This window comes from Furipterus horrens, unplaced genomic scaffold (genome assembly GCF_987537825.1).
Source record: "Furipterus horrens unplaced genomic scaffold, mFurHor1.1.pri manual_scaffold_8, whole genome shotgun sequence".
In the NCBI taxonomy this organism is placed as follows: domain Eukaryota; kingdom Metazoa; phylum Chordata; class Mammalia; order Chiroptera; family Furipteridae; genus Furipterus; species Furipterus horrens.
This window is the reverse complement of record NW_028327178.1, coordinates 103,154,443-103,182,188: the sequence shown is the minus strand read 5'-3', so window position 1 is coordinate 103,182,188 and position 27,746 is coordinate 103,154,443. Positions and strand designations below refer to the sequence as shown.

The 27,746-nt window shown below is 45.8% G+C and overlaps 1 protein-coding gene across 4 annotated transcripts; it reads left to right on the top strand.

The window, feature by feature from the left end:
* The first annotated feature begins 396 nt into the window (after positions 1-396).
* UBE2V1 (ubiquitin conjugating enzyme E2 V1) lies at positions 397-26,782 on the top strand. 4 transcript variants are annotated; one of them, XM_090286556.1, is made up of 4 exons: positions 397-473; positions 15,387-15,535; positions 23,941-24,066; positions 25,295-26,782. In XM_090286556.1, the coding sequence occupies exons 1-4, from the start codon at positions 452-454 to the stop codon at positions 25,439-25,441; spliced, it is 444 nt and encodes a 147-aa protein (XP_090142682.1). In that variant the 5' UTR covers positions 397-451; the 3' UTR covers positions 25,442-26,782. The 4 variants fall into 4 exon arrangements, with proteins under 4 accessions (XP_090142682.1, XP_090142684.1, XP_090142683.1 ...); XM_090286558.1 differs by lacking the exon at positions 15,387-15,535 and adding an exon at positions 4,368-4,559 and having other exon boundaries at positions 419-473; XM_090286557.1 differs by lacking the exon at positions 15,387-15,535 and adding an exon at positions 4,365-4,559 and having other exon boundaries at positions 421-473.
* Positions 26,783-27,746: the final 964 nt, after the last annotated feature.

Sequence of the window (27,746 nt, the reverse complement as noted above, 5' to 3'; positions counted from 1 at the left end):
CGACTCATTTACTTAACAGCTGGGTTTAAACCCTCTCGGCTTCATTTTTCACATTAACTCCGACCTGGTAGGGACGTTGTGTGGATCCAACGAGATAGGAAAATGCCCGAAGCGAAATAAGCGCTTTTCACAGCTTCCTTTCCTTCTTATTCTTTTACAATTGCGCCCTCCCAAGACTGATCAGCCCTGCTCTTCTCACCAGGCACCCAACCCCGGAGGGACCTGAAGGTTGCTGGGCCCTTACGCACGCAAGCGGCTCCTCTTGCTCAAAAGGCAGGAAAAAAAAAAACCGTCAAAAGGCAGGAAAAAAAACCGTCCCCGCGTCGGGTCTCGTGGCCCGCGGAGCGGCGTCAGCGGCGGCGTCGGCGCGTTCGCGCACGCCTGCGCAGAAGGGCCCGGGACCGGGTGGGGGGTGAAGAAGGGGCCGGCCTTCGAGCGACAGCGACGCAAGATGGCAGCCACCACGGGCTCGGGTGAGCGGGGGTGCCGGGCCCGGCGGGCTGAGGGAGCGCGGGCTCGGGCCGAGGGTCGGGGACTCGCAAAGGCCCTTGCAGCGTGACCAGGGCCTCGGCGCTGCCCCTGTCCGCCGGGCTCCGCGGCAGCGACCCGGCCGCCCTGGAGTGGGGAGGAGGAGCAGGCGGCGGCCGGAAGCACGGGCGGGGGACTGAGGGGCCTGTGGGCGGCGCGGCGAGGCCCAGAAGCTCCCCCGGGCGGCGTGAGGGCCCAGCTGAGAGGAAGGGCCGGGCCCCGCGGCGCTCCTGCCGGGCCTGAGCGGGCGAGTGGCGAGCCCGGAGGCACTCCGGAGGAGATCGGGGCCGGCGGCTCTTTGGGGGAGGTCGAGGGGTTCCCTAGAGGAGGAGGAGGAGGAGGCGCCCCAAAGCTGATAGAAATCCTTTACTGGGTGCTGTGGGTCCGGGGGAGAGGGGAGCCTTGGGATGTCCGTTCGGCTGGGGCTCCAGAGAAGCCCGTCAGGATGGATGGGAGGAGGGGACGAGATCCCGAGGGATGGCGGAGAGGATGTCCCAGGGGCTGCGGGGACGGCTCCGGCGCTAGTTTTGGGGATGGGGTCAGCTAAGGAAAGCTCTGTTTTAACCAGGAAAAGGGGAGCCTTGGGCTGGCTGCTTCTCGAGGGGATGCGGGGCGTCTCCGCACGTAAGTGAAGGGGGAAAGGATCTCAGATTTCTGAGCGTGCGGGTTGGCGCGGCCGATCGGGAAATGACCCCGTCGTCACCAGCGCCTGTTGAGGACACAGATGTTAGATTTCAGGAGGCAGGCTCCGAAGGGACGGGAGCTGGGAACTTGCCGTTGGGGGGGGGGGGGGAGCAGGTGAATTGGGAGCCGTGTAGCTGTCCGCGATGTTCCTGTTGAAGGGAAATCTCCTCCTTCCGGGGGTGAGGGCAGCACACCCTGGAGTGTCTGTTTAATGGAGATTCCTTCCGGCGTTGATCTTAACATATGGGGAGTCAGGTCAGAAGCCGCATCCCCCGCACCCCCTGGTGGCTGGGTGGGCGTGAGGAGAGGAACCAGAGCGGCGGGACTTCCTGCCTGACTGCTTGGGGAGGGGAGGCTGAGGCAGCCGGGGGTGGGGGGCTCCGCTTTGGGGGAGGGGGGTCCTTCCAGGCCCCGGTAGGTTAAGAGAAGCAGCGCTTATTTTGAGACTGGGTTCCCTGCTCCGCACACCTAAGATCGGCCCGAGGATGGAGGATGGGATCCCGAAGGATCTGTTTGCGACTTAACGTCCCGCGGGTGGACTCGCACTGGCCTTCCTGGGGAGAAGGGGTACGGATCGGCTGGCGGAGGATCCCCGGGGGAGGGGGGTGCTGATGAGGCGAGAGTCAGATTCTGGAAGTGCAGGCTTTGGGGGCGACAGCGCCCCCCTTCTGTTGAGGAGGCTGTCCCCTGAAGTGCCTGCCAGTGCGGGTGGCCGAGGAGGCCGTCCCAGGAAACGAGGGAGCTCTGACGGGGAGGGAACAGGGCTGCTGGCTGGGGTGACATCCTCGGGCTGTTGACGCTGTTGACTCGCAGCAGCAGCAGCGCTGCTAGGAGGGTCGCGACCTGAGTGAACAGCGCAGAGGGGTGCGTTGTGTCCCAGGGGGCCCCCTGGCCTGATGTGGGGGTGGAACAGGAGATGGACGCGGGGCATCTGACCAAAGGGACCGACCGCAAGTGGCCTTTTACACGGAAAGCAGTGGGGTCTTGCTGGAGGATAGAGGAGGCCACAGCCTTCCCGGACCTGGGTTTCGGGTAGAGCAGTGCTGAGTCCTTTCGGTTGCCGAGATGCCACCCCAGACACGGTCAGGAGAGAGGCTGCGTCAGGCCGGGCTGCCGCAGAAACGCTCTCGCAGAATGTCCCCCGTGCCAGGCCGCGCTGAACTGGGGGGACGGGGTGCCGAGCGCTGAGGCTCAGCCCTGCCGGCCTCACTTCACGTGGGCTGCCTGCAGGAACTCCGGATCGCGAGTTCTTGAGGTCCTGCCCGAGCGGGAGCGCTCGCAGGTGCAGAGCACAGGAGCACGTGGCCCGGGTCGCGTGGCCTGGAACAGGTTCCCAGGTGCCTTAGAATGGGTTCCCGCTCCGTTGCCGGTGTAGTCAGCAGCGGTTTACTGAGGGCCTGCTGTGTCTCACAGTCAGCAGTGAGCAAGCTGGGCGTAGCCCCTGGCCTCGAGGCGCTTCTGTTTTAGTCGGGGAGAAGGCCATTCAGGAGCAAATAATAAAGACCGGTTCAGATCACAGTAAATGCTAGGAGGGAAATTGTGCAATGTGGCAGGGGTGTCTGGAGAAGTGGCAGGGAAGACTTCTCTGGGAGGGGGCGTTTGATGGAAGGAACCAACCCCACAGCCTGTGTCACAGGCAGGCGATGGGGGAGCAGCGCAAAGGCACTGTGGCAGGACCGAGCTTGGCACGTTGAAGGGAGAAAATAAAGGCCTTAGTGTGCAAGAGAGGCTTATTGAAGATGATGAGTTGGAGAGATGTGGCTTTGGGTTTTGTTCATTGTAAAGGGAAACCATTGCACAAGTGCGTGGTATGAAGTAGATATTCAGTAAATATTTGTTGAATGAATAAGAGTCTGGAAAAGACAGGAATGGCAGGATCTGGCCAGTGCCCCTGGGCAGTGAAAGGAGTCCAGAGTGCTAAGAGTGGAAGCAGGAGGGCCTTAACTGGGCTAAACTACAGCAAGTGTACTGACCTCTTTCCTTTCTAGCCCTGGGAAGTCTTGGAGGTGTGGTCAGGGGACCAGAGACCTCCCTTAGTCAAGGTTAGAACAGGCCCCTCGATCAGTCTGCCCCTGGTTGCCAGGAAACAGCTGTGAAGCCTTTGAGCTCCTGTAAGGGCTGAACTTGGTTTTTTTGGTCACTGCTTTCACACTTGGTTGCAGCACCTTCCCGCCTCCCTTGCCTCTGCGAGGTGCGATTTCTGCCTAGATCCTAGAGGGTGGAACTGCGGAAAGCCCATATGCCCGTGCTGTGACAGGTGACTGCCTCCTGCCTTGCCCAGGACTGCGGGACCTCACACGCTGGCCCTTGGCTGCCAGGTCCTTCTGCTCACCCAGCATCCCACAGGCGCCCCTGACAGATAAGCAGACACTGGGCGCCGGGAGCAGGCCCTGGCTGGGCATGACTTTAAATCTGCATTCGTTGGCGTGGCCTCGTACACACGCACTCAGCCTGGGGAAACCGAGCCGTCTGGGCAGTGGAGGTTCAATAGTCTCCCATTCCATTCAGGGGTGTTGCCTGGAGAGGTGGCGTGCCCCGTGAGAACCTGTAGGCCCTTGGTTGGTCTCGTTCCCGAGTGCCTCCCTGGGCGAGCATCTCGTCGTGCCTGTCATAGCTGAGTGCCTTTTGTCGGCATGAGCCTTGCGTTCCGGAGAACTGCCCCGTGCGGGGCTCAGCTGAAGAGCCGGCCACGTGCTCCGGTGTTGGGGGGGGGGGCCCTCTGTGCTGGGTCAGTACCACCTCCTGCTCTCCTCGGGGACTGCGAGGTTAATTCTAGTGCTCTTGCTTCTCCCCTTCACAGTAACTTTAAAAGCACCCTTTTCTACCTGCCACGTTCTTTCTTCCTTCCTTCCTCTCTCTTTCCCTTGACTGTTGCTTTGCAGTAATTTAATAAAAGTGGAATACAGAATGCATTCCTGGCCCCTGTTGTCCCGTTCTGAGTAATGTGAAGTCCATTTCTAAGGAAGCCGTTGCTTATACCTTATACTCAGTACCTCATACCCGTCAGGCTTGGGTCCTCCCCCCTCCGGTCATGTGCAGGGTAGGTCCTCATCTTCATTTACCTGCGAGCCCTTCAGATTTCTCTCTGAGCTGCACCCCCAAGGCCTACGCTGTGCTAGATGCTGTATCACGTACACGATCTCATTTCTCAGCAGCCCTTTGAAGCAGGTAACTTGTGAATGTGCGGAGCCGGGGCACAGAACCGGGACAGTTCTGTTCCAGGACACGTGCTCTTGGCTGTGGCATCGCCCTTCCAGCCCGTCGCCTGTTCTCCGGCGAGGCCTCCCAAGCTCCTTCAGCCAGCGGCAGGTCTGTCAGCGTTTCTGCCTTGGCTGATTCTTTCATGGGTAGGTCATGGTGACTGTCACGTAGGGTTCTTTCTCTGTCCTTACGTCCTCCCCGTCACAGACCCAGTGGGTGTAACCGCACAGTAGATGCCAAGCCCGCCCCTCCTCCCTCACTGGCATTCTTGTCCTACCAGAACCATCTTCTCCTGCCTGGGGGACTGCGGAAGCCTCCTGCTTCCAGTCTTGCCCTTTCCCAAGTGACTGAGCATAGATTTAGCCCTGTCCCCTCCTTCCCGTACGGCCCTGACCCACTTCCCACATCTTATTCTTCGTCTCCACCCTGTAAGAGAAAATGGCATCTTTGGCCTTGGTCTCCCTAGCAGCAAAAAAAAAAAAAGCACAAGGCCTTGCATTCTGTCATTGGCTGTTTGTTGTGACATTGGACTATAAAGAATGGTTGCCGCTGCTTCTTCCCCTTAGGTCAGTGGCTCCCAAACAAATGTGCCTCAGAATCACCTGGAGTTTGTGGCTCGCCTGGCCCCGCCCTCAGTTTCAGACTCAGTAGTTCTGTGGTGCAAGTAGTCTGGTGTGTGGCCTGAGAATTTGCATTTCTAGTCAGGTCCCAGGTGATTGGTAGGCTGCAGGTCTGGGGACCATGCTTGGAGAACCATTGCTGTCGAGAAGGAGAGAAAAAATACGTTCCTGGCAGGCACTAGCTCGGCAGCTGGACTGCACTTGCCAGTTGCTCAGAAATAGAAGTTAACTTGCCCTAACTTTATATCCACTTTTCAGGAGCATTGAATCCAGGTCCCTCACCCTCCAGGCCTCCTTATTTTCCAACCAGACTCCTAGCTCTATGCACTGTCTTTCCTGAATGGGCAACCAAGCCAGTTTTAATTAGCAGCTTTCTTTTCAGGAGAAACCTGTGAGGCTCTGCCATTTTAAACCAAGACCTGGGCCAAGCCAGGGTTGTGGGGGATGGGTGAAGAGGTGAGGGGATTAAGAAGTACAAATAGGTAGTTACAGAATAGCCACGGGGGTGTCAAGGACAGTGTAGGAAATGGAGCAGCCAAAGAGCTTATATGCATGACCCATGGGCAGGAGCAATGGGAGGGGGGTGCTGGGTGGAGGGGGGCAAAAGGGGAAAAGTTGGGACAACTGTAATAGCGTAATCCATAAAATATAATTTAGGAAAAAAAGATTGGCATGCTGTAACAGCTGCTGTTCTGTAGTCATGATTTTCCCAAAGGATGTTTCAAAATCCTTTTTGTAACAAGTATTTGACTGTGTGGCTGTGTTGCAGATCACTGCATTCAGTGTTTTACTATGACATGGTGTGAAACCCTGTCAAATATTCGTGCTCTTTCAACCTACTTATCATACATGTATTTTCTTTATAATATCCTGCAGCTGCTGACTTTTCGGTTTATATTTTAGCCAAGAGAATAACTGGCTGACTTTTGATACTGACACAGATCCAGGAAAAATTCTTCTGGAAAGAAGAATTCTGAAGTAACAGGAACAAATGTTTTCTTTTTAAAATATTATCTTGGATTTCTGTGATATTTTAGCACCTTGGTGAAGTTATCTTAACATTTTCATGGTTAACTTTTTAATAGTTCTAGTCTATTAAGATTACCAACAGTCTCCTTGACCTCCTCTGTATTGTCACTCAAAGCTGTTTTTCCAGCTGCCTTTTGGAATCTTAAAGTGGTAGGAATCTTAAAATTTAGGTTGAGTCAATGGGTTAAAGTGCTGTAGGAAGAAAAGTATGTTAGAGTGTTCTTGAGTTTTTTGATCTGCTGTGCTTCTGGGGGTTTTGGCATCTATGTATTTAATTATTTAATATATTCACTGAAGTCTTGTTAAAATTAATATATCACAATTTTGAGCTTTTACTCTCATTTGAAATGGGATAAAGTCTTCACTTGTGACTAATACACTCACAGGATCTTGGTTTACAGGATCTCTGAATTCCACCAATATTTGGATTTATGTGTTTGGGGTCCCCAAACTAGGATGTGGTCCGGCCATTTGGAGTGAAATGCTCTTGCTTTGTAGAAAATATTGATGTATTAATTTTACATACAGGTTCTAAATGCTTTGGAATATCAGTAGCATACTTTCATATGTATTTTGTGAAACAAAGTTCATTTTATAGTGAAGAATCCTTTGTTTTATAGTTTGAATAAAAAGCCATTTTTCCCTCATTAAAAAAGTTTCCCTAAAAGTCTCGACTACATTTCATTTAAAAAATCAAACAAAACTAAAAAAGATTAAAACTAATTGTCATGTAATAGTTATCTCAAAATAGAAAACAGTATTAGTGTCCAACATTTTGTCCACAGTAGACCATATTAGAATTTACAGGAGGAACAGAAGAGGTACTGTTTAATCAGGGGACATTTATTGAGTACCATTATATGCCAGGCTGCATACCAGATCCTGGGGAGGCAGGACTGAATGAGTCACAGCTCTAACTCGAGAAGCTCAGAGAGTGAGTCAGACAATACAAAAGGAAGAAAATAAAATTTAAAGAAAAGAAAGTACAGCACAGACATCATTTGTGTGAGGGTGAAGGTGAGGGGGGGCGCTGAGAGGGCCTCTGCAGACTGTGACTAGGATTTGTGTTTCTTCTTGATACCATTATATTCAAAATTTAATGTATAACTTTTCTTGGGCTAATTAAAATCCGTACGAAGCCCTTTGATGATCTTTACAATGTTAGACTTCCTTTTAATAGTACTATGAATGTTTCGCTGCTGTATTTTCAGGAATAAACCATTTAGAATTTTGTGACATTGAACATCATTCATTCTGAAATAATCTCCCTAGCCCAACAACCCAGCCACCATTCATTCATTCATTCATTCATTCAACAGGTGTTGGAGTGCGTACTCGGAGCAAAGCACTCCTCACGGTATTGAAGGCAACAGTAAACAAAACGTGAAGTTTTACCCTCATGAAGTTTCTGTTCAGATGGGGCAGACAAATTAATGTCAGGTGGTAGTGGGTGCTGTGAAGAAACATAAAGCAAGACAGGAAATGAGAAGTTAGACCTCCATGAGGATTAAGGGGGCCAGCCAGCTATGTACAGCTCTGGGACCGAGAATTCTAGGGTGAGGGAACAGCAAGTGCAAAGACAGGAAGTCATTTTGCTCATTCGGGATGTAAAGAAGGGTCGTATGGCTGACGAAGGGCGAGGAGCAAGGGAAGGGCCGGCAGGAAGTGATGTTGGAGAAGCAGGTGCATCTCTGTAGAGGCGGTCAGGAGTTTGGACGTTTGCTGCCGGCCAGAGGGGGCCAGTGGGGAGGGCTTTGAGTGCGGGAGTGACGGATCTGACTTACCTTTAAAAGGCTCGCTGTGGAGAACGGGCTGTAGGTAGAGACCAGGTAGACTAAGAATCCGGGTAAGAAGCTGAGGGTAGCGTGGACTATGGTGGTCACAGTGGAGATGGTGAAAATGATCATCTTTGGGATATATTTGGAAGTGGGTTGGGTATGGGATGCAAGGGAAAGATTTCTTACTATGACTCCAAGATTTTTGGCTAGAGCAATCTGGTAAATGTGTGATACCCCGAGACTGAGGAGTGGGTAGGTTTTGGTTTTTGAGGCATGGAAGGGTTTTGGCAAGTGTTTTAAGTTTAGAGACCTGCTAGGCATCTAAATGGGGATGCCTGGGAGCAGTTAATTGGAAATTAAATCGGAGAGTCCTCAGCTTCCTTGGGTAATAGAGCAGACAACAGCTTAGGTCTGTGGGCTGTGCCCTGAGGCCTGGCAGCAGGTGTGGGGAGGTTAGGGAGGCAGAGGCAATCTGGATGCAGGAAGAGAACCTGAGGCTAAGGGAAGAAAGAGTTAGAGGAGGGAGTGATTGGGTGCTGCTGGGAGCTCCAGGAACTGGGAGTGGGGACTGAGAATTGACCTCTGCCTTTGGCTAGAGGGTGCTGCCTCGGTACCCCTGACAAGCAGCCTTGGTGAGTGACTAGGTAGAAAAGCCTGGCTGAAGGAGAGGCAAGTAAGATGAGGAATTGCAGACAAGGAATCTAGACAACCTTTAGGAGGTTTTTGGCCGAGAAGGAACAAAGAAATGAGATGGTAGCTAGAAGGAGATACAGCATCAAGGGAGGATTTTTTTAATTTTATGATGGATAATATAGTGCTGATGAAGGTGATTCAGCAGTCTGTGCCAGGTATTACACAAGATGCTTTGTAGGTTTTACTTCATTTACTCAGCCCTCCACCTACAGAGGCAGGGAGCATTGAGATCCTCAGTATTGCTGAGGCTCAGAGTAATTTGCACCGTCACGCAGCTAGATTGCTAGAAAGTTGTGGAGCAGGGATTTGATCTAAGCCTGTGCTTTTAATCCTCTGCTGAGAAGTTAAAGACTTTTCTCTAAAGTATACTATATTCTGAGTCTTATTTATGGAAGATAACTTAGCCATTATCCTGATCAGCCTTTTTAAAATGGAGTGGTAGATGAGGTATCTGATTTGTGGTCATAAAACTATCTAAAGATCGCCCTGACTGGTGTGGCTCAGTTGGTTGGAGCATCATCCGATAACCAGAAAGCTGCAGGTTTGATTCCCTATCAGGGCACGTGCTTAGATTGCAGTTTGGTCCCAAATCCAGGTGCCTAGAGCCCCGATCTGGCACGTCCAGGAGGCAACCAGTCAGTGCTTCTCTCTCACATCAGTGTTTCTCTCTCTCCCTTCTTCTCTCTAAAAAACAGTGGGGAAAGTGTCCTCAGGTGAGGATTTTTTAAAAAGTATCTAAAGATCATTTGAGTGAGTACACACTTACACAGAAGCCTGGGTTGACTTTGTATAGACTTCGTATAAAATACTCCATCTTTATTAAAATGGAGTTTGCATACTTTTTTATCCTTTGCTCAGTGTTTTAAAAAATTTTCAACAAATATTTATCCGAAGCCTATGTCATATTGTAAAAATGGCACCTACCACCACAGTCATGCAAACTAATATGCCCTGCCTTAAATCTCTTGATATTCCTCCTGTTATCTACCTAGTAGGCCAAACAAGGAAGTTGGACGCCATGTCCCATCCACAGTATCTGCTCTAAGCAGTGCCTCTGGCTTTGGAGACTCTTAGTGTTACAGCAGCACTTTCCTAGCACGGCTTCTAAGCCTTCCAGCCCACCTGGCCCTTCCCAGGAGGTCCGCCTTCTCTGTCGTTTTACCCAGAGCCTTTCGCAGCTCCCCACTAATTACCCTCCGGATGAAGGCCAGTCCTCCCTAGGGTCGTGGCCCCATCTCTTTAACCTTCGATTCAAAGGGGTCTATTACCCCCCCAAAGGTTAAGAAACACTGTCCTGTGATAGATTATATTTCTCATATATTTTAATACTTTTATTTTATTGAACTAGGTATGTGTATATCTTGTTTCCATAGTGAGAATTAATGCTCTGATTGGGAGGCCCCTGGTTTTTATTCATAGCCCCTATAAGCTCTAGGATGGTGTTGGACACTGGACTGGAAGAAGAGGGAGTGTGTGTGTGTGTGTACGCGTGCACGTTACTGACATTTATGTAAAGGGAAATTTTGACAAGCAGATTAAAAAGCCTAGCAAAGCTTTTTTAAATTGCAGTCCTGAAAATGTGTGGAATTTTTACCTGTAAATGTGAAGTGAGCTCAGATTTATGGGATTAAACACGGTGAGCCCCCAAATGGTCCCTTACCAGATAGAGTTCAGTGTACCAGCTAACCTGGTGCTAATTAGCAACTTCTATTTAAATATCAGAAAAGACTAAATGAATCACTTCATACTTTGTAAATTTTTTTGTAATTCCTGATTTCTGCCAGATGTTTATTCCCCAAACTTTGCTTCTAATGAATATTTCAATGAAAATAAAAGTTTATGACTTAGAAAAAAATGAATTAAAAAATCAGTCTTCTTAATGCTTCCCAGTATGTGGACTTAAATTTAAGATTTAGCTAAATAAAGGTTACCTGCCTGGTGCCTAACTAGCACAACATCTATCAATCTTTATGTACCCTCTAACAAAAGAAAGGATTTAAAAATATCTGCTGAGCTAAATCTAGGATGTTAGGATTCAAAGGGATTTTGAGAACATTATTAGATGACCCCAGATGTTGCAGAGTGTTGGACCATAAGTGGAATCTGACCCACAGACACTTGGACAGAGCAAAGGAGTGACTGTCCCCTTGGGAGAGGACATGTATTCTCCAGCTCACCTCAGTTCTTAAACATGTTTGAAGCCAGACATGAAAGAAATTTGCAGTCATACCACTCTTTCACTGATTTTACTTTGTTCTTTGGAAAATAGTTACCTTATAAGATACATTATTTAACACGTAATGGTGTGTTGTGGTTAGTTTAAATGAATTAAATACTTAAAAAGTCTTCTAATTTCTAATTCAGTATGTATCTATAGCTATAACCCACATAAACAAAGGCTCTATGAAGTCTTCAGTATTTTTAAGAGTATAAAGGGGTATGGAAACCAAAAAAAAGTTTGAGAATTATTGTTGAAATGGAATAAATGCTTATTGTAATTAATCAGTATATAGTACAGTTATTCTGATATTTAAATGTATACTCCGACCCTTGCTTGGAATATTTCAAGACTGCCTAATAGATAGTGAATTTCTAATCCCATGAAAATGTCTGTTGGAAGTGTAGGATTCATTACTGATATATTTTCCCCTTCTTCACCAGTAGGAATCAGACATTAGAAAGATATCACTTGAATTCATCACCTGTTTTGAAACTAATAGCAATGAGCTTGTGATATTTGGATTAGGGTGTCCTAATCAGATCTGGTTGTTAGATGAAGAGGTAACATCTTTAGCCATGAGGACACTCTTTGCCAAAGTTTCCGAGAGGAATAGGCATACCAGAAATAGTTGATCGAGCCTACCTTACAGTTTATCTGACACAAGAAAGTAGCACATCTATCTTGCCCAAAAGAGCAACTTCCATTCAGTAATAAAAGACTTAGCTTTGGAAGCTATTGTACTTTGCTATTGTTCATTCAAGTTGAACAAGTTAAAACACACAACCACTTAGGGAATGCCTTTCATGAGATTCCCACTCTCAGAGAATCTGTGATCCTTATTGCAATCAGGGGTCATACAGCTGAAGCCCTGGAGAAGGTGAGGGAGCGTGGCTGATGGGTATCTGGGGGAAGAGTGGGCAGAGGGAATAGCAAGAGCAAAGGCCCAGAAGTAGGGCCTTCCCTATCATGTGGTTGATGTGGGTCCTAAGTGTGTTGTTACTGTTTTGTTTGCTGTGCAAATAACAAGAGGTAAAATAAATCAGAAAAATATAGAAAAGGAGAAAGAATTATACATAATCTTTGTACCCAGAGATGATCTCTGTCCATTCCAGCCTAAATTTAAGATGTCACTTAGCATCTGTATTAGTTTACTATGGCTGCCATAACAAAATACCAGACTGGGTGGCTTAAACAACAGCAATTTATTTGCTCAGAGTTCTGGAGCCTAGAAGTCAAAAAATCCAAGTGCAGATGGCTGCCTTCTCACTGTGTCTTCACATGGTCTTTCCTCCCTGCAAGTGTGCATCCCTGTTGTCTCTTGTGTGTCTCGATTTCCTCTTCTTTTTATTAAACTTAATTTTATTATTTTATTGAATGTATTGGGGTGACATTAGCTAATAAAATTACATAGGTTTCAGGTGTACGATTCTACAATACATCATCTGTATGTTGTATTGTGTGTTCCCCATCTCATGTCAAGTCACCATTTATCCCCCTTTACCTTCTCCTACCTCCCCTGAACCCCGTCCCTCTTGGCAGTTTCCATACTGTTTGTCTGTGTCCATGAGTCCTTTTTTTTTTTAATTTCTTTGCTTAATTCCTTCACCCTTCTCACCTAGCCCAAACCCCCTCCCCTCTGACGACTGTCAGTTCTGTGTATCCAGGAATTGTCCAGTTTCCTCTTTTTATGAGGACCGCAGTCAATTGGATTAGGCCCCACCCTAACGGTCTCACTTTAACTTAATCACCTCTTTGAAAGCACTCTTTCCAATAAGATTATAAAGGGTCTTAAGTCTGAGAGGGGGGATTGTTATTTTTTATTGTTAAAAAAAATTATTTAAAAAAGAAGAAGAAAAATATATGAAAAGGTGAAGCAGGAGAGCTTGTATGTACGACCCATGGGCACAGACTTGGGGTGTGGATTTCTGGGGGAGGAGGGTTCTGGGCAGAGGAGAGCAAAGGGGAAAAAATTTGGAACTATTGTAACAATATAATCAATAAAATATACTTTAAAAAAAAGAAAGAAAGAAAGCACTCTTTCCAAATATAGTCACATTCTAAGGTGCTGGGAGTTAGGGCTTCAACTTGAATTTGAGAGAACACAATTCAGCCGTTGCACTGTCTACGAACAGGTGCCTCCTATTTATCAGTCTTCCTGTCAGTCTGACTCTGTGCTCTGTGAGTATTCTGTCTTACTAGTTTAGGTTTATAAATTAACTAATAGTGGTGCACAGTGATTTTTTTCCCTAAGCCAAATTAGTTAGGATTATTAAAGACGTAGACTTATCTCTTTCTGAACAAAAGATGTACTCTCTGGCTTTTTGCTCATCATGTCACAAACATCCTTCAGTTTTGTGTTTGTGAAAGCTGAGTTTGGAATAGCTGAGTAATCCAGTTGGCTGTTCTGTGGATAAGCAATGCCGGTGTTTCCCAGACAAGCCTTTCAAGTATGCTTTCAGGTTTCTGCTGTACTATTTGATTTTTTTTCTATCAGCTGACTTCCTTGCTTACAGTTATTTTACTTTATTTCCTCACCTGAGGACATGCTTGTTGATTTTAGAGAGGAGGAGAGAAATGTCAATCGTCTGCCTCTCGTATGCACCCCAACTGGAGACCGAACTCACATCCTAGGTTCCCTGATCAGGAATCGAACCCACAACTTTATGGTTTAAGGGATGATGCTCCAACCAACTGAGCCACACCAGCCCGGGCCTACATTTATTTTAAAAGGAAAGTTTTACCATTAGCATAAATGTGCAGTTAGTATAATATTTCTTGCCCTAAATAAGTTATTCTTAAAAATAAATACAGACTAAAAGCACGTGTTCACTCATGTGCCACCTAAAATCATCTAATGCCATGCCCAGACCAAAAGCCTGGGAGCCATGGTTGATTTCTCTTTCTCCCATGCTTCAAAGGCAGTCTGACAGCAAATCTCACCAGCTCAGACCTCCCAATATCTAGAATTGTGCTACTGTTCACTGCCATCACCCTGGTCCAAGCCAGTATTATCTTCTGCAGGGTTCTTGCAATAGCCTCCTAGCTGTTTCTGCCCCAGCTCCCTTCACACAGTAGTCAGAGGGATCTTGTTAAAAACAAGTCAGGTCCTGTTACTCCTCTGTTTAGATCTCCAGTGGCTTTTTTGTGTCACTCAGTAACAGTTGGAGTCCCTAATTTCCTACTGCAGCTGAATTGGTGTCTTTGCTGGGCTGTGACGCTGTGGGCAAGGTCCTCCCTTCAGCGCTCTTGCACTAGCTGTTTCCTCTGCCTGCAAGACTCCCCACCACCACCCCCCAGCTGTCCATAAGTCAGGCTCCGCAATTCGTAGGTCATTAGTCATGACACCCTTTTTTGATCACCCTATTTAGAATTTTAACTCCTCCCCTCATTTCTTTCTACTTCAGAACACCACCATCTATCTACATGGTTTGCATATTTATTTTGTCAATTTTGTGTGTCCCTCTAGAATGTAAGCTCCGTGAGGGCAAGACATTTTTGTTTTTTCACTGCTTATTCCCCAGTGCTTAGGAAAGTGCCTGGTATTTACAGCAGATGCTCAGATATTTGTTCAAATTGAATTGACAATAGTATGCATCCCACACTGGGAAATGCTGAGATATACTGGGAACACCTTCCACAGTCTTGAGTGCCTCCAATGGGTCTCTGTTCACAGGCATATGTTAAGGGCTACTTGCCTTCAAGATCCTAGCCAGCTGGGGGCTCAGCATCTAAGGCAAAGAAAGCTTGAAACTTGCCTGGATCCTGAGCTTTGTCCAGAGGAAGTGGTCCAACTGCCAGGGAAAGAGGTGGGAGGAGGGAGGAGGCAGAACTGGTTGGGAGAGCAACCCTAGGAGAGTTGCCCTGTGCCCTCCCACAGCGGTGTCTCCTCTCTGGCCCCAGTACCTGGCCTCTGTTCTGGGAGACACCCAGGAGCAGCTCAGGCTGCAGCCTGAAACCTGTGAGATGTGGTTGGGTCCTTGCTTTCAGGAGCTACTTGTCAGGCTTTGGGATTTTTGGAAACAAGTAAGTCAGAGAACCAGCTACTCTCTTTTAGATTTCTCTCTCAAGAGAGAAACTATGGCTGAAATAATTGAAAATATTACCCTTGATGCCTTTGGTTGACTCCTACTTGATCAAGAGGACGTCATTGTTATCTGGTACAGCCAGGGTGACCCTTCCTCCTAAGGTAGTTTGAGAGTAATTCCAACAAAGAGCACACTCTTCTCCTCAGAAGTGTGCATTAAGAACAAAACGGATTGCTGCTTTTCTTGCAAGGCACTTTTGTTAGCACTTGATATTGACGGTTTTCACCTCAGCTTAATCAGCATTTCCACCTGAAGTGGACGTGGAGTCTGTGAAAGCTGTGGGGGTGGGGTGGGGTGTCTTCCTAGGTTTGGGCATGTAGCCCTGCTTCGGTCGTCACTTCCCCTGGAACAAAACCGTACGCTCCTTTCTGGTTGTGCTGGTCAATTACAAGTAGGTTTGGAAAGCAGCAAGCTTGAAGTACAACTTTCAGAAATTATTTGCATGTTAGCATCTTCATTCCCAGGTAGTTGTAATGAGCGACTAGCTCTAGGTTCACACGTTCCCCTGGAGTTGCTAGTATCTTGAATTTCTTTCCATTTATTTTAGGAGTAAAAGTCCCTCGCAATTTTCGACTGTTGGAAGAACTCGAAGAAGGCCAGAAAGGAGTAGGAGATGGCACAGTTAGCTGGGGTCTAGAAGATGACGAAGACATGACACTTACAAGATGGACAGGGATGATAATTGGGCCTCCAAGAGTAAGCGTCGAGCTACGGCTATAAATGTCAATGTCTTAAATTCACTGTGCCTCCTTTTAAAAAATAGTAGCCTTGTCACGGAAAAAGCTCACCAATGGTATATTTTCTGAAATGTGGCTATTCTTTTTTGACCAGTTTCAGTTTATATATTTGAACCTCCTCTGATGCAGTTTAATCCCTCTAAATGGTAAGCAAAAACCTGTTTAGACTCATAGTGTGAATTTACATGACAATGTAGATTAGACAGTGAGGTTTGAGGTAATTGTACCCTCGGATGTAGTTTAGAACAAACTCTCGGGCTTATCAAATAACAAGACTCCAGCTATAGCCAGCCTTCCTGAATACAGTGTTCAGGTAAAGCTTGGAAAGCCTTCACGGTTGTGGATTTTATTCGTTGTTTCCCAGTTTGGCTGTGCATCTGTATCCTAACTTGGGGGGCCATCTGATGAAGGGTCGTTGCCTGCCTGATGAGCTCTGGTCTGTTCCAGGCACTGTTAGGCCCAGAGGCCTTTGCAAAGAAGGTGACAGTGGAGAGTGACCTCTTTTAGAGCTTTGTGACTTGTGAGAGTTCCCGGTCTTCATAATGCCAGCTAACCTTTTTTGATGACACGTAGTAAACCCCCAGAAACATTTAATTCTCACAGGAACCTCTTGTCAGGTTATTACTGTGTACTCGCATTCCATTTTACAGATGAGGAAACTGACTCAGAGAGGTGAAAGTACTGGCCACACGGCTAATAATTCCCAAACCAAGTCTGACTCCAGAAACTGTGCTCTTAACCACTCTGCTACATTGTGTCCCTTCCTGTTTATATTTTGAGTTTCCCTCTGTTCCCATTATAGAATTACCCAGTGTTAAGTAGTAATGTGATATAGGAATGAAGAAATAGATCCCCATACTGTGATACTTTTTTCAGACAAGCAGTAGGAGATTCTCCCTCAACACAGCTAGCTGTACCTTTCCTATGTCTGCTCATGCTTAAGGATGATGATGTCCATTCTTCGCACTGCACACGAGGCTCTGCACCACCTCTGGGAGGGAGCAAGTCACACCTAAAACCAGGAAGTGTGTGCATAAAGTGCTAGGACAGTCCAGTGTTGATCTTAGACTGTCATAAACTCTCGTGGCAAATAACTGGCTTTGCCATTCAGTGTTACTTCTTGAGTCATTTTTTTAACACTATAATTTTGTTTTAGGGTGTGTGCTTTTTTATATATACATATTTAATTTGCTTTTACTCATTTTTTGATCTTTTTTTAAATCTCTGAAAACTAGGATTTTCTGGATTTGTTAAGTACTGGGGAAAACCTGATCTAGAAAGCTCGTTCCTTCACGGAGATCATTTTCTTGCCGTCTCTGAAAGTCCATTGTGTGGTGATGGCTTCCTTCACTCCTTTTCTTCTCTTTCTAAGAGTAGTTTAGATTTCTTGAGGATGAGAACTGTTGTTTCCTGTTCCTTACTCTCCAGAGCACCTGGAAATGACTAAGAATGAATGGGTTAGTTGTGCAGTAGATTTGTTCATCAGCAGACTGGTTTTCAGGTTCTGACAGCTTAACAATGAACCAGTGCACACTTTGTGAATACACTGAATGCCACTGAATTACACACTCAAACAAACAAATAAATAAACCACGAGGTTCTGTTGAAAATGCTCTGTTCTACCAAAAACACTTTCGATCACCTTGAGTTTTAGCTTATCTCTTTCCAAAAGGGACTAACTTTTCATGAATACCTTCAGTATACAAGGTGCTTTCCATACATCCTTTTAAAAAAAATAATAGCTTTACTGAAATATAATTCACATACTGTAGAATTCACTTACCATAGAATACACTTTTAAAATGTACAGTTAATGGTGTTTAATATACTCGGAACTATGCAGTATCACTAATTTCAAAGCATTTTCATTACCCTGGAAGAAGAAACCCCATTGCCACTGACAGTCACTTCCATTCTGCCTCCACTCCTTACCCTTGACAATCAATAATTTACTTCCTAGCTCCCTGAATTTGCCTGAACACTTCATGTAAATGGAACCATATAATATGCAGTCTTTCGTGACTGTCGTGTTTACTTGATATAATATTTTCAAGGTTTATGACTGAATAACATTTCATTATGTGGTATACCATATTTTGTTTATCCATTAATTAGCTGATGGACATTTGGACTTTTTCTACTTTTTGGCTATTATGAAAGATGCTATGAACATTTGTGTACAGGTTTTGTGTGGACATACGTTCTCAATTCCCCTGGGTCTATATACCTAGGATGGAATAGGATGATTTGGTAACTCTGTATTTAACATTTTAAAGAACTGCCCAATCTTTTCCAAAGTGGCTGCCCCATTTTACATTCCCATCAGCAACACAAACAGGTTTCAGCTTCTCTGCACCCTCACCAAACTTGCTGTTGTCTGTCTCTTTTCACCCCTGTCGTTCAATTGCCCTGGCTCCCCAAGGTTAGAAGCCGAGTCATTAAAGGAACTATCTGCTTCTAGGTGCTTCCCGTGACCAGTCTGCTTTAAGATTAACATACAAGGTGTATGCCGTTATTAAAGCATTTAAATAGAGTGCTTAAGTAACTCATCTCCCTGTTATTTTGTTATTGTATTATTCAGAAGGAGGTCTATCAACATTTAAAAGACGTGTACCATATGATCCAGAAATTCTGCTAGGAATTTACTCAGCTTTTCTTGAATGTATTGCCCAAAACCCTATCTGTACAAAATTATTTTTATGCAGCGTTTTTAATAGTAGCAAAATATTGGAAACCACCTTGGGGTCTTTCAGTTGACGGTATTATATACTATAATAATTGTTGATATTATATAAATTATATAGTTGTCCACACGAATGAAACAGATTTATGTGTGCTGAAAATGGGATGATCTCCATGATATTTAAGTGAAAAAAGTAAGGTGCAAAACATTATACAAAATGTGCTACCACATGTGATGGAAGGTGTGGGGGGAAAGGAAGAAGTCATACATAATACTTGTGCTCTTGTGTGCTTAGAATACTTTTGGAAGAACATAAAAGAAATTGATGATAATGGTTGCCTTCAAAAGGGATCTGGCTGGCTGGCTGGCTTGGCTGGGGCCAGGATGGTCAGGAGACTTCCTTTTTAACATATATATCATTTTGGGGTTTTTTTTAGATTTATGTATTTATTTTTAGAGAGAGGGGAAGGGAGGAAAAAAGAGAGGGAGAGAAACATCAATCATTTGCCCCCTGCACAAGTTCCAGCTGGGGACCAAACCCAGAGCCCAGGCATGTAGCCCGCCCAGGAATCCAACTGGCAACCCTTAGCTTTGCGGGATGACACCCAACCAAGTGAGCCACGCTGGTCAGGGCTGCCATACATCTTCTTGTATTCCTTGAGTATAATTTAATTATACATTATGTGTGTTAGCTATGTGAATTCTTTTTTTTTTTTCTTTTTTTTTTTTTTTTTTTTGAGGAAAGTAAGTTCTCCAAACCTAAACCCATCCAAGTACCCCTTGCAAAATGTGGGCAAGTGTCCAACTGTCCCACAGCATTAGATGTGGGGTATTTTCTGTTCTGACCACAGAGGTGCCAGCAGTAGCCGGTTAGAGAGCAGGGTTTCTCAGCCTCAGCAGGGACGCACTGGACCGGATCAGTCTTTGTTGTGGGGCTGCCCTGAACACCGGGACGTCTAGCAGCATCCCTGGTCTCTACTCGCTATATGCCAATAGCACCCCCCTCCCCCATTTGTGACTGCCATAAATGTCTCCAGATATTGCCTAATTCCCATCACTACGGGGGGGGGGGGAGGGGCAGAAATCATCTTGGTTGAGAAGCACTTTTATGCCTCTGGAGTTCTCCACATAGTGTTTGTATGTGTGGGTTAAAGCCTGGGTGTGTATTATACATACACCTAAAAGTACTGTGTGCGTGCTTTAAGAACAAGAGATAATTACAGCAGTGTATGAAGTAAAAGGAAAATGAGCCTTTCTCCATTTCACTATATTCCCCACAGAATGAAAACTGGTCAGTTGCTGTGTGGTGTGTTTTTGCTGGCTGTTGCTGTGGGTACATAAACAAATACATACCCTTTTTAATATAAATGAGACCTTCCTATGCATAATGTTTTGCAACTTTTTTTTTTCACTTAACAGATAGTGGACATCTTTCCACATCAGGGCATATTGACCTGTATCTTTTTAAAAAGCTTTAAGTTACATGTATGATATATTCTCTATAATTTTTTTAAAACAATACAGAGTATCTGGAGTAAGAAGTTTACTCTGTTCCCCTTAACCTTTGGGATCAGGTAGGAAAAGAGAAACTATACTGGGTATTTCAACAAAAATAATTTAATATGGGAAGTTGATCAAATAGATGTTGGACTGACAAAAGCAAAAAAGGTACACCATGGGAAAGATAACAGTACAGAAAACAGCCACCCCTTTTGGGGCTGGGAGGGCGGGGACAGGCTAGGGCCATTAGAACCTAGTGGTGGAGGCCAGGTGCCCTCTGCTGCTGTTCCTCCTGGAGGCTGGTGGGGTCCCGCCCCCGCCCCAGGGACTGAGGAACTGGTTGGGGGAGCTCTGGAGACCAGATGCAGCTCTTGCTGCCGAGATGAGGGGCTCGTGGTGGGGTGACACTGACAGAAACAGAGCAAGTGCCTTCTGCTTTTTATTTTGTTACTGTGGTCCCTAGACGGCTCACTCGGAAGGGTACCCTCACTGGTGGAGAGAGGGAGAGTTTCTTACACCCCCCCTCGCCCATTTCCCTTGTTAATATTTTATATTAGTATAGTACATTTGTAACAACGAGTGAACAAATATTGATACATTATTATTAACTCATGTCCATAGTTCAGGTGTTCTTAGTCTTTATTTTGTATCTATTTTCCCTTCCAGAGTCCTACCCAAGATACTACATTATATTTTGTCCTCATGTCCTGGATTCCTTGTGGCCGTGACAGTTTCAGGTTTTTCTTGTTCTTGTTGCCCTCGAGGAGTACTGGTCGGATATTTTGCAGAATGTCTCTCTCTTGGAATTTGACTGATGTTTTCCCCCATGATTAGGCTGTGATTATCTCATATGTATATATACATATGAAAAATAATTTTTAGGTCCAGGAAAAACTTGTAATCTCTAGGCTCTGGACCTGTTGCGCCTAGTGGAGAAATAGCCTGTGTACACGGAAATGTGCCCAGGGTTGGAGGGAGGCATCCGTTTCTATAGATCGTACACACACTGCAACTCGCTGGCTATACACCAGCTCTGTGTTGGCAGGGTGTGCATTTGTCTCGGCCTTTGAAAAGGCTACAGAGTATCCAATTATAGGAATGTGCCGTGTTTGTTGAGTCAGTCCCTTGCAGGCAGAGACATTTAGATAGTTTAGTTACTTTTGCTGAGGCAGACAGTACTTTTTGCGTTTTTGTGTACAAGCATGAGTCCACCTGCAGGGAATTCCTAGCCGTGGTCTTGCTGGTCTGAGCATGCCTGCTTCACATTTATTTGGATAGGCACTGCCGGGCTGTCCCGGGAAGCTCAGCCACATCAGCAATGGGGGGAGTGTTTGTTTCATGATCAAATAATGAATCTTAAGAATTGTGTTCTTTACAGAGACGGAATGTTCTCGCAATTCTCCGTCAGGCACATTTCCTTTCCTCCATGAAACCTTTTTATCAGATCCCTGGAGCACTCACAAATAAAACAAGACCAGAGCCCTGCTTTCTATAAAAGTCCTACTTTGGGCTTTTCAATGACCCTTCAGGGGTCTCTGTTCATTTGACTTGAGGCATTTTTTTACTATGTTCTAATGAAATTTCCAGTTGGATATCAGTGGTCAGAATTTATTGTTTATTTTTTTATTTCTAAGAAGTTAGTCATCCCTTGGATGTTTTTAAAAATTAGACTTCATAGTGTCAAAGTAATGTTAAGACTTAATCTGCGTAATAATCAGAATCCTATTAGTAAGCTGCCCACCTTCTTAACCATATTTATGCTATTGTTAATAGATATCATTGAACTTTTATCAACACTGATAAGCCACAGAACAGACCAGCAGGTGATACCTCCAAAATGTGGTATCAAATATTCTAAAAGGCTTTGTGCTTCTGGCAATTACTTCAAGCCCATACCCCAGGGACTTTTTTATGTAAGAAATTCTGTCTTTAGTCCTGGCTGCTGTGGTTCAGGGGATTGAGTCCCAGCCCGCTAACCAAAAGGTCACCGGTTTGATTCCCATTCAGGGCACATGCCTGGGTTGCAGGCCAGGTCCCCAGTTGAGGGCGTGCAAGCGGCAATCACACACAGATATTTCTCTCCCTTTCTTTCTCCCTCCCTTCTCTCTCTCAAAATAAAATAAATAATTTTTTTTAAAAGAAAAATTCTGTCTTTAAATTTTGTGTCAGACAAAATAATTGAGCATGGGTGCAGGACACACGCAGGAATGGATTTGGGGTCCACGCAGTCAGCAGACGCTTAGCGTGTGGCTGCTATGGAGGCTGCTGGGTTTTGAGGACAGACCTTTTCCGTTTTTCCTAAGTCTGTATGAACATCGTGTCACTGTTTGCTTCCTGCTTGTTATGTTCACTGAGCAATTTTTTTTCCTCTGAGGAAACTCAGTGGCAACAAGCTCTTCATTTTACATTAACATGAAGGGCACCATTCATTCTTTCAACAAACATTGAGTGCCAATTCTGTTGAGCCCTTTTCCTCCTTGTTCTGTGTTTGGTGGGGGAGGTCTGACACCAGACTGGGTATCAGTCTTAAGGTCGGGGGTCGGAGGGGACTTGTGAGCTGCAGGATGCAGAGGAGGGACTGGCGTAGGGGCCCCAGGATAGAGAGAACTTGTGTTTGACGAGTAAGAAGACCAGAGCATCTGGATGGGGAGGCAGAACAGTAAAATAGGAAGGCAAGGTGCCCAGGGTCCAATCCGGGAACTTGGACTTCCTTCTCAGGTCGCTAGGAAGCTGTTGGAGGGACAGTTTCTGGAGAGAGCAGACTTGGGAGATTCAGACGATGTACAGTGGTGGAGGAAAGTGGGTGGGTGTGGGGTCTCTTTTGGAGGTAGAAGCTAAGACTTTGATGGTCAGAAGAAGGGGGGGTACAGGGAAGGGGAATCGTGGCTGGCTGCTGGTTTCTGCTCTAGCTGCCAAATGGTGGAGCAGGTTGAGGGCAGGTGGAAATCCAGATTTGAGTTTTGCTTTTGTTATAGTTGGGGGCCTCTGTTAAGTGGATATGAAGGGTTTCTCTGAATCTTAAAATATGTTCCAGTTTTACTATTAGGGACAGGTCACTATTTAGCGTCTTCAGGGGTTTAAGTCACATGCTGTCATTTATTTCCCCAACGACCGCTAGATGTCGCTGTTCTCTAAGGAGCCGTTATCTGTGCAGCGCGCACTGAGAAGTGGCACAGGTGCCTGTGAGGGGAACCACAGGAGGGGGGCCCCTGCCCCTGAGGATGCCGGTCTGATGGGGAGACCCACCACAGTGTGGTCTTCAGACACAAGTGATAACAGGGCGATTTCATAATAGGGCAGCTGTGGATCAGTCTTCTGCCTTGTACAATATATGAACCGGAGGTGATGTTTGAATGTGGTCTTAAAGGTCGTGTGGCTGTGCCGGTGGGGGCGGCGTCCTGGGGGCAGAAGGCTCAGCCTGGCAACGGCGGCACACTTTGCTCTCATTGGGTAGACATTGCAGTGAAAAGTTCATTGACATGGGGATCGGGCTTTTCCAGTGTTTCCCAAAAAGGGCACAGCTGGTGTTTGAAGAAGGAATATATCTTATGTGGGCCTGCTGTCCTTGGTGCCCCACCATGCCCGCCTCACACACTGGATGCCAGTCTTGGGCCATCGTAAAGACAGCAAGGGGGGTTGTGCCCACCTGCTGAGGTCCCTTGCGCAGTGCACAGCCCCAGAGTGATGAAGAGGGAAGCAGCTCCCATATCTACTACACCCCATCCCTACCTTCTGCTTAATTATGAAGTTCTCTAATCAGATGCCTGTTCTGTGCTTTGGACATAGTGACGTCTGTTGCATTGACTGATGATCCTGGCGTGCACAGACATTCAGTGTGGCTCCCCCGAATAGAAAATGCCTCTTACACACCATCCCCAGATTGTAGGGCAGCTCCGTAAAGTAGAGAAATTAACATAAAAACAGGTTCATCTGCTTGGACTTGATAATACTAACTTAAAATCTTAGCGATGTTAATTTTTTTGTCTTTATTCTCCCGAGGCCGGAATTCACAGAGAGTAGTGTAGGGACTAATTACCCCTGACTTATCGAATATAATAGGTAGACTTTGTGTAATGGAAGCAGATGTGCCCATTCTGCAGTCAGGGGTAATGGGGTTTCAGAAGGTCTGCCTTTTTAAATTCTTTGTAATTACCTGACATCTCTGTACCCTTCTTTTCCAGACAATTTATGAAAACCGAATATACAGCCTTAAAATAGAATGTGGACCTAAATACCCGGAAGCACCCCCCTTTGTAAGATTTGTAACAAAAATTAATATGAATGGAGTTAATAGTTCTAATGGAGTGGTAAGTTGTTTTTTTCTGCCCCTGCTTGTTCCTCGGGGTTGAGAAACACTTTGTACTTTAACCAGGGACGCTTTCGGCCTGAACCCATGTGTTCCTTGGTTCTTTGATGGTAAAATAAAATATATTGCAGCATAAACATGTGCAGATTTGGGGTTGGGGGCCTCTTTCCCAATTGTCTTTGACCATCACTCATCCAGCACTTGCTCTGGACCAGCACTGTGAGACAGGAGCTCACGCGGTCCTCGTGAGGGAGAAAGGACACCGAGGCGCAGAGGTAGATCTTGCTCAGGGGCACACTTTTACCTCTTGGGCCTGACTCGTGGGCCACTGGTATACAATATATACTTTTAATCTAATGGCTTTGCTATTTTTTTTTTACTTATTTTTACTACCATAAACGGAGACCGGTCTCCCTTGTCATAAGGCAGTAATGGCAACAAGAGATACCACAAAGCCAGAGCAAAGTTAATAAATTCTTCCTCCTCCTGTTGCTTGCCAAAGGCATGGAGTCTTTGGGGCCTGTTCTCTGTTCACAAGGGATCAGCAGGTGTTCAAGGGTATTGCTCATGTTAGCATCATGGGAGCTAAGCCTTTATTTTGAGGTATTCTGAAGACTTGGGGGGGAAAGTGAAAAGAGATGAGCCTTGTTACTCTATGTTCAGTGTTTAATATTGTGTCTTGAGTTCCATCTATGATCCAGAACCCAGAACTCAACCCACACTTTGAGAAATTTCTTTTAGGGAGTGCTGTGTTAACTTGATGGAGTATGATGCTGAGGCAGGCCCTTGTCACTAGAGCTTGGGTCCAGGCCACCCATTGTCTTTGCTCTCCCGACTACCCTGCACATGTGTGTCATCCACCACCTGGGCGTGGAGTCCAGAAAGCACAGGCCCTGAGCAGCGCAGCTGCTGGCCCAGGAGCAGATCACTGTTGTAGAGCTGGTTAGGTTGGGTCTTGCCAAGTATCAGGGCCATTTCTCTAAAGATGGCTTCTCTTATCCATCATTTCCTACTCCCAAAGAGTGAGGGTGTGGGACATTAAAAGGGCAAGGTAGATGGGCAGGAAGTATCTTGCAGGTATTCTGCATGTCAGATATCATTGTGTAATCAACATGTTCAACTTGAAAAATGCATGTTACTCAAGTTTATACTGGAGTTTAACTCCAGCGCTCAGCTGTCCCTTTGTTTGCGAGCCTGACTGTGATTTGTTTTTGTTTGCCTTTTTACAGGTGGACCCAAGAGCCATATCAGTGCTAGCAAAATGGCAGAATTCATATAGTATCAAAGTTGTCCTGCAGGAGCTTCGGCGCCTAATGATGTCTAAAGAAAATATGAAACTCCCTCAGCCACCTGAAGGACAGTGTTACAGCAATTAATTAAAAAAAAAAAAAAAAAAAAAACCACAGGCCCACCCTTTCCCCCGTTCGATTTAAGCAGTCTTCATTTTCCACAGTAGTAAATTTTCTAGATACGTCTTGTAGACCTCAAAGTACTGGAAAGGAAGCTCCCATTCAAAGGCAATTTATCTTAAGATACTGTAAATGATACTAATTTTGTCCATTTGAAATATATAAGTTGTGCTATAACAAATCATCCTGTCAGGTGTAACCACTATCCACATAGTTGAACTTCTGGGATCAAAAAAGTATATTTAAATTGATTCCCATCATAACCGGTGGGGCACATCTAACTCAACTGTGAAAAGACACATCACACAATCACCTTGCTGCTGATTACATGGCCTGGGGTCTCTGCCTTCTCCCCCTCCCCTCCCCCCGCCCTCCTTCCCTGCAACAGCCCTCCAGCTTGGGGTGGCTTACTAGAGTAGATGTGAAGGTTTCAGGTCACAGCCTGTGGGACTACTGCTGGGTGTGTGGGGGTGCTTCGTCTGCACCCCTGGTTTCTTTTTTTAAGTCTTAAATGATGTCCCTCCCCCCTTCCAAGCCATCATCCTTTCCCCGCTCTCCACCACCACCCTTGGCCGAAGCATAGATTGTAACCCCCTCTGCTCCCCTCTGAAATTGGCCTTTGGTGAGGAATTCAGGGCTTTCCCCATATCTTCTTCCCCCTCCCCCACCTTTATATTGAGGGGTGCTGCTTTCTCCTTACTCCTCCTCAAGTCCCTTTCTTCATCGTCACCACCCAACACTTTCCACGACACTCCCTTGCTTTGGCCAGAAGCCATCAGGTAAGGTTGGAAAGAGTCTCTGATCTCCCTTGTTCAGTTTTGGAACCACAGTGATTTCCTCTCCACCAGCCTAGGAAATGGGTCCTCAGCCCTGCCCGCCCCCTGCTGTCATTGTCAGCTGATGCGTTGTTTTTTTTTAGCTCAGGAAGGCCACAGAAGACATTGTGAGCACACGTGATCCCTCTGAATGAATTACTTTCTGTTCCTCTAATAGCTTGTGCTTTTACAAATTGAAGTTTAAAACAGGACTCTTATTTGGTCATCTTTGCAATCCATTTGGGTCTAGTTTGGAATCTGACAACTGGAACAAAAAGAACCTTGAATTCGGTGCATACTTTGGTTTTGGTGCTGCAGCCTCTCGCGGTCCTCAGCAGGGATTGAGAAAGAACTTGGTGTGCACGGCAGAACCCCAAAATTGGCGGGCTTGATTCCTAGCTAATTGCTACGATTTTCCACTTTTCTGTTCAGGACCACTAAACGCTGAGATGTGGGTGCATACTGAAATAAAAGCAGTTCATTGTGTTCTAAAGGGGTTTTTTTGTTTTGTTTTTGTAATTTAGTGTTTGTGTAAAATCACCTTTTAAAAGCAGCAACTATCAAGTCTGAAAAGCATCTGATGTTTCCATTAATCTTTTTCTGGGGAAAACCTAAGTTGTAAGGATTTAACATCCTGTAAGTAAAGTTTAACATAACAGTATTCCATAAGCAGCCTTTTTATTGTCAGACCGTTGCCTGATTTTAATATAATAAAAAAAAAGTGTGCGTTAATATTTAAGAAGCTGTGCTCTTCTTCCTCTTGGCGTGTAACTTAGGAACGGAATTTAATGTTTTAGATGCTTTGGGATTCCAGTTGGTGTTCTGGTGCTGGGGTTGGCAAACTATACAAAGGGCCCGAGTAAATATTGAGCTTTCTTTGCCAAAAGGCAAAATCGGAGGTAGTATATAGATATTTATAATGACAGAAAATTTCCACAAAAGTTTTTATTGATGAAATTCAAAGTGTAATAATTGAGAACAATTTTTTTGTAATGTTACAGGCCTACTAATGGGAATTGTGTTTTTTAGGGGAGAACATTTTGCTTACCTGGAATACAAAGTGGTCCCTATTATCAAATGAATTGCAAGTGTTCATCTGTAAAACTCGCTCTTCATTCAAAGGATCATACAAAAACAGGCAGTGGGCCAGATTTGTCCCATGCACCATAGTTTGCCAACCCCTGTCGTAAAAGATCGTAATAAACAAAGGAGGTGGCGCCCTTTGATGTAAGTAACTGTGGGACTCAGTAAGTCTCCACTAGAAGCTGTTGGCTGGATTGGAAGGCGGGAAGGGTTTTCACACGTACTTCTGGTCTGTGAAGAGACTTTCGACCTGATGATTGACAGTTTGTCCCCCATTCACTATGTGAGGGGTGGAAACATCTGCAGCTGTTTGTACCCAGGATTTGAACTTCCTGCTGTGGTCCCAACCGCCAACGGGCACGCCTTGGTGTCCT